At 51.6% G+C, this 6414-nt stretch overlaps 1 protein-coding gene across 6 annotated transcripts in view; it reads right to left on the bottom strand.

Moving 5' to 3' along the window:
- Pou2f2 (POU class 2 homeobox 2) overlaps nucleotides 1-6148 on the bottom strand; it is a 41854-nt gene extending 35706 nt beyond the window's left edge. For 4 of the 6 annotated variants that reach the window (XM_021166769.2, XM_021166772.2, XM_021166771.2 and 1 more), the window contains exon 1: nucleotides 6075-6117. In XM_021166769.2, the coding sequence (XP_021022428.1) occupies nucleotides 6075-6102 (28 nt within the window). In that variant the 5' untranslated portion in view covers nucleotides 6103-6117. Of the gene's footprint in view, nucleotides 1-6074 lie in introns of all 6 variants that reach the window. The other 2 variants (XM_021166773.1, XM_021166775.1) reach the window with 2 other exon arrangements.
- Nucleotides 6149-6414: the final 266 nt, after the last annotated feature.

Here is a 6414-nt window from a genome sequence, read left to right on the forward strand (position 1 = left end):
CCCCTGCCCTCTGCCCTGAGGTAACTTTGTTGTCTCCCCCCACACACACACCCCTGCCCTCTGCCATGAGGTAACTTTGTTGTCCCCCCCACACACACACACACATCAGAAGTCACATGTCCTGGTCTACTCTGAATGTAACTGTACTTGGAGATGGAATCCTTTTCAGAACTGTTTTCTGTTTCAAAATATTTAATTATTCACATGTATGTGTGCATGTATGTGCTGTGGCAGGTGAGTGGAGGTCAGAGGGCAATTTGCAGGACTTGGCTCCCTCCTGCCACATGAGTTCCAGGAATTGAACTCAAGTCTTCAGGCTTGGCTCTGAGCCATCTTGCTGGTCCTATTTTTCTTTTCTTTTTCTTTTTCTTTTTCTTTTTCTTTTTCTTTTTCTTTTTCTTTTTCTTTTTCTTTTTCTGTTTTCCTTTCTTTCTTTCTTTCTTTCTTTCTTTCTTTCTTTCTTTCTTTCTTTCTTTCTTTCTTTCTTTCCTTCTTTCTTTTGGCGGTGGAGACTTACTTTGCTTGCTTTTTTGAGTCAGGATGTCATGTAGCTTAGGCTAGCTCATAGCCAAAGATTTTTTGTTTTGTTTTGTTTTTTTGAGACAGGGTTTCTCTGTACAGCCCTAGCTGATCTGGAGCTCACTTTGTAGACCAGGCTGGCCTCGAACTCAGAAATCCACCTGCCTCTGCCTCCCGAGTCCTGGGATTAAAGGCGTGCGCCACCACACCCGGCCCAACTTCTGATTCCTCCTGCTTCTACCATCTCCCGAGTGCCAGGATTACCTGCACCAACACAGGCTATGAGGGGCTGAGGATCTAACCCAGGCAAGCACTCTACCCACTGAGCTACATCTCCAACTGAGTTTTTGTTTTTGTTTTGTTTTTTAAATTTTTTTAAAGACAGTAGCTCCAGTCAGCCTCAAAGTCATGGTGCTCCTGCCTGATCTTTCTCCATTCTGGGGTTACAGATATGAGACACCCCTGATTTGAAAAGTAGGGGTCACTAATGAAATACCTAACATAAAGTGAAGCCATTAAAAGAGTAAGGATTTGGCCTGCAACTCCAGCACCAAGAAACCTAAAGCAGGAGGATTGCTGAGAGTTGAAGAGGAGGGAGAGGGAATGGTAGAGAGGAAGGAGCAGAGATTGGGAAGACACACACACACACACACACACGAAGAGGACCATGCAGAGCCATTAGGAGAATAGAGTCACTGACAGACACAGGCCTTGGATGGGCTCGGCCCTGTGAAAACCCCATCTCATCTCCAGAATTACAGAAGAACACACCAGCCACCTGCCCGGTGACACTAATGGCAGCCCAGGCCTCCCGTGGATTCCACCCTCTCTTGCACAGGTGAGGACCTGCCCTGCCTCATTACCAGAGCAGGCCCTGACTGCCTGCTGGGGTCCTTCCCCCCCCCCACTTGCTGTTTCTTCCTGATCTCTGTCCTCTGCTGCCTCCCCATTGTTCTCCCCCGAGGCCTTGATGGTCACCCTGGTGCCTCTGCCTGGAACCATGTCCCCCACTCTGATCAGGTCTAGGTTGACCTTGGGGTTGTCATGCCCTACCCAGTCATGCTGTAGAACCAGGCTGGCCTCTGGGACACCACCCTGATGATCTGACTCGGAGACAGGAGTCTCCTCCTGTTATCTGTGCCCAGGTCCCTCTGCCTGTCACTGAAAGCCAACTACCACCAGGCGGTTAGGGTCTCTCTTCTATCAGCTTCCCCTGCTGTGGTCCCCATCAAACCCTGTCCACTCGAGAAGGGGACAGTTGCTAGGGACAGAAAGTGGTCTGAAGGGAAATGCCACCATTCTGCCTTGCTCTTTCTGAAATTCCATCCCGTGACCCAGCACTCCACACTTGGAAAGGAAAGGGTGCAGTTATCCCCAGAGGGTAAACAGGCTTTCGCTGACTGACCACTGATCTAGCCAACGTCTCCAGCCATGCCAGACAAGCAACTTGCCTCCTGTTTGGAGGCAGGGTCTCATGCAGCAAAGGCTGGCCTCACAACACACCGTGTCTAAGGGGTGACCCTGGACTCTAGGTTCCCCTGACTCTCCTTCTAGTGCTGGGGTTAGCTGCATGCACCGATGCCGTGTTTTGTTTTTGTTTTTGTGTTTTTGGTTTTTGTTTGTTTGTTTGTTTGAGTTTTGTTTTGTTTTGTTTTTGGCTTTTCGAGACAGGGTTTCTCTGTATAGCCCTGGCTGTCCTGGAACCCACTCTGTACACCAGGCTGGCCTCAAACTCAGAAATTCACCTGCCTCTGCCTCCCGAGTGCTGGGATTAAAGGAGTGCACCACCACACCCGGCCACCGATGCCATGTTTTATGTGGTGTTGGGGTTCAAACCCCATGCTAGGCAAGAACCCGACAGTCAAGCTCCATTGCCAGCCCTGGTTTTCACTTTTTATGTCCAGACAGGGTCTTGATAACTTGTCCAGGTTAGCCTTGAACCTGCAATCTCTTGGCCCCTGCCTCCTGGATAGGTGTATTGTGGCCTGGGCCGCTAGTCCTGCCTGTTTTGTTTTGTTGTGTTTTGAGCTGTGTGTTATTGTAGGTTTTCTTGTTTTGTTTTTTGAGAGGGAGGGTGGGGAGGGAGTGTTGAGGCAGGGTTTTTCTATGTAGCCTTGGGTGTCCTGGAACTCACTCTGTAGACCAAGCTGGCCTCAAATGTGACATTCCCCTTGTATTAACCTGCTGAGCACTAGTAAACAAGAAGGAAGTATCACGTGGTCAGAGCTCCATCTGTACTGTAAGCCAAATAAATGATGCCTGTGTCAGGGCTCAGGGCATCAGCCATTGAAGGCTCTGTCTCTGCTTCAGTCCAGGGCAGAAACAACCCGAGTCACAGCCCTCGGCTGTGCAGAAATGCCATTGCCACCACCACCCAGACACTGCTGTCAGTGTGTGACCCGGGCTTCCAGATTTATTAAAACATGTACTAGTGCATGGACATGTGCGTGCATGCGTGTGTGCGTGTTTTATAGCTAGAACCCAGGGCTTTGTGCAGGCTCAGCAAGTGCTCTACCACAGAACCACACTCCCTTCCCTGAACACTCAGATTTTTAAAAGTCCCTCCAGGCGATTGATTTCAAGGTGCTCTAAAACCCTGGTGCCTCCCAAAGCCTCAATCACATGGAAAGGTTGGGTGGCTACTTATGGTGGCCCCTCCCTGTCACCCCAGGTCAAGTGTGACTTCTTGCGAGGAAAAGTACCAGGTTCTCTGGCCTTGTCCCTTAAATTCCACCACCTCAAGCCAGATCCACCCCAGGCTGCCCAAACTCTGAGTTCACCCTCAGTTGCCCCAAATGGGCCAGGCAGGGGACCCTGGGTCCCTCTACACTCCCTGGCCCTCCCTCTCCTACTTTCACTTCTCCTCTGCATTTCCCCCAGCCAGTTTTTAGCAGACTTAGTCTAGCTTCTCGTTAGTACTTACCGAAATTGGGGCTAAATATAGAGAACCGGAGGACTGCCCCTCACCCTCCCGGCCCCACTCGGGCTGTCCCCTGGGTCCTCTGCCTCCACAGCCGGCATCGAGTTTATGGCCTGGGAGCCCCCATGGGCAGGGTTGGGTGCTACCGGGAACCTCTGTGGACTCAGTTGGCCCTGCCCCTTTTCTCCTGAGGAGGGCCACCTCACACCTCCCAACCCTACAGCTGTCCCAGGTAACCTCAAGGGACCAAACAGTGCTGTGCTATCAGGACGGAGGGATGGAGATCCAGGTGGTGGACACAGCAAGAGCAGTGGCATACACAGCTACAGCCAGCAACGCCAAACTCCGTGCATAGGTGTGCATAGATCCCAGGGAGGACCAAGTGCATGCCCAGGGCATCGCCCTTCGCAGCCTCTGTTTGGAGCAAATGAATGTCTAGGGTAGATGCCATCCAAGGCAAGCCCCCACCGACACTGCCCTGGAAGTCCTGCACGCGGCACAGGTTCAAGGCTTGGTCTACAACACCCTGGTTTTCCACCTGACAATTCTGCCATCTATCCTATCCCCTAAGCAGCTATTCCTTAAGCCCATAGAAGGAGGGGTTGGGGAAATGGCCAAACACCACAAGGGTCTGAGTTCAAGTCCCTAGATATCCATTTTCAAAAATGGCTGCAGGGATGTGAGTCTGTAACAGATAAGATGGCAAGACAAGAGGAGGAGTTGGCCAACCAACCAGCGTGTGTCAAGGCAGAAGGCAAGGACTGACATCCTGAGGTTGACCTCTGACCTCCACACAGACTTGTCCACACTCACATTTACATGTGCACGCACATACACACACACACACACAACCTATAGGGAGACACACACTCAGATGATGCCATAGGGTGGTGTATAAAAAACAAACCCCATCCAGATACATGCATACACACATGCACTTACTCATATCCAGAGTGACACACACACACTCACATAGTCAAAGGCACTGGCAATCTGATATGCATACACCCGTATCCAGAGTCAGTTCATTCTGAGAGGTAACCACGAAGACCTCTGAGACTCTCCAGGGTGGAGAGCCTGAGATCAGACGGTGAGTGATCTGCCCAAGGCCACACGATGTATTAATCACATCCTTACGATGGACTTATTCTTGCCAATGCTACACGGTAAAAACCCATCACAGTTCTCCTGGGTAGGACTTTTTCTTTTTTTTCACTCTGCAGAAATCCCCAGTAAAGGGCCTAATGCTTTGTCCAGTGGCTACAAGTTCTCACTTGAGATGAGTCCATAGTGAAGCCGCTCTATGTGTGCAGATGGCAGTCTGAACGTCATATGTACACTGAACAAGTAGATATGTGTACACCCACCTGGCCACCTCAGTGAGTAAATACCTGTCAATCCTCATCTTTCTCCTGTCTACCGCCATCATTTTTATATCCTAGCTCAGAGAACTCCTCCAGGAAGCCCTCCCTGCTACCATGACAACAGAACTAGATAACTTCTGGACTCTATCATCTCTGCTCCACCCTCCACCCCCCAATCCCAGGTCTGACCACCACAGGATTGTCCTTTCCACTGAACTCGTGACTCCAGAAAAGCAGACCTGAAGCTGCCTAGCCCTGATATATCTTCAACACCAATATCCAGCATAGAACGGCCCGGTAACCAGCGGTTGTTGAAGGGACTTGGCGATGCCCCCCACATACTGATGCACGCCAAGCCAATACTCACACCTACAGTCACCCAGGAGCTCGACGCACACTCTGCCAAAGCTCCAGAAAAGCAGTCATGAAGTACTGATCCTTGGAATATCTCAGCACTGGTATCATCACCTTACACTTCCCAGGACTCTGCTGAGGTATGCTAAGTCTGCGCAGAGATGCATGCCTTCTACGAAATGAGTCCCCAGGCGCAAATCACCTGATATGGTGCCTGCACTGTATCCAGCTCACCCAGGCAAGCATGTAGTAACTCAAAGACATAGAATGCATGCACCACAGAGAAAGTCTGAGCAGGAGAAGGAGACTGAGGGATATATAAGATTAGTGCCATTTTGCAGAATAAATGAAGTGGATCAAGAAGAAATCACTGCTACGGGCACGCAGGAATGCCACGCACAGCAGCCCCCCCCCCTGCACACCCAGGAGAAATAACAATAAGCACAGGACTCAGGACACCACACCCACACTCACAAATATGCACACCTGCACCATGCAAACGCAACTGCTTGGCCTTCCAAACCTGTTGCAGCCCTGTGTCTAAAGGATTGCCCAAGATGCCCAGCCCACCAGTTCCCCATATGAAGTCCAGCAAAAAAAAACCACACACACACACACACACACACACACACACACATGACCCTTCCTTTCTCCTGTTCCCTCAGTGGGGAGACAGATTGGAAGTATATCCCCCCTCCACACACACACACCCCGTGCCTAATGCAAAACAGTATCGAAGAGGAGCTGAGGAGGGGGACTAGGTGAAGGAAAGAAAGGATGTTCCTAAAGCACGGGGCCTCCCAAACAAGGGGGACAGCCGAAGAGGAGGTGCAGGAACGGTCGGCAGAGGTGGCCAGCAGAACGGCCCAAATGTGCTATTTGTCCTCGCCACCCAAGAGAAGGCATCAGCCTCTTACCTGGAGCCCCCATGCTGGAATGAACCATGCTGCCCGCCAGCCAGGGCTGGGGAACAACTGTGTCATCTCCCCGCCCTCTCTGGGGGCCAGCCCTCCCTGCCGGAAGTCACCCCGGGAGGAAACCACAGGGCCGGTCCGCCCCCTTCGGAAGGGAAAATACCCTGGCCCACAGGCCGACCCCAGCGGCCCAGGCGACCCCAGATCATGAGTGTATTTGAGAGTAGGGGGTTAGTCGGGTGGAAAGCGAGGACGCTGGAAGAACTGACTCTTGCAGGGGCCACACTAGGAGGTGTCTATACAGTCCTCCTGCCCCCGCAGCACGGAGGGGTGGGGGCGAACA

This window comes from Mus caroli, chromosome 7, assembly GCF_900094665.2.
Source record: "Mus caroli chromosome 7, CAROLI_EIJ_v1.1, whole genome shotgun sequence".
Classification (NCBI taxonomy): domain Eukaryota; kingdom Metazoa; phylum Chordata; class Mammalia; order Rodentia; family Muridae; genus Mus; species Mus caroli.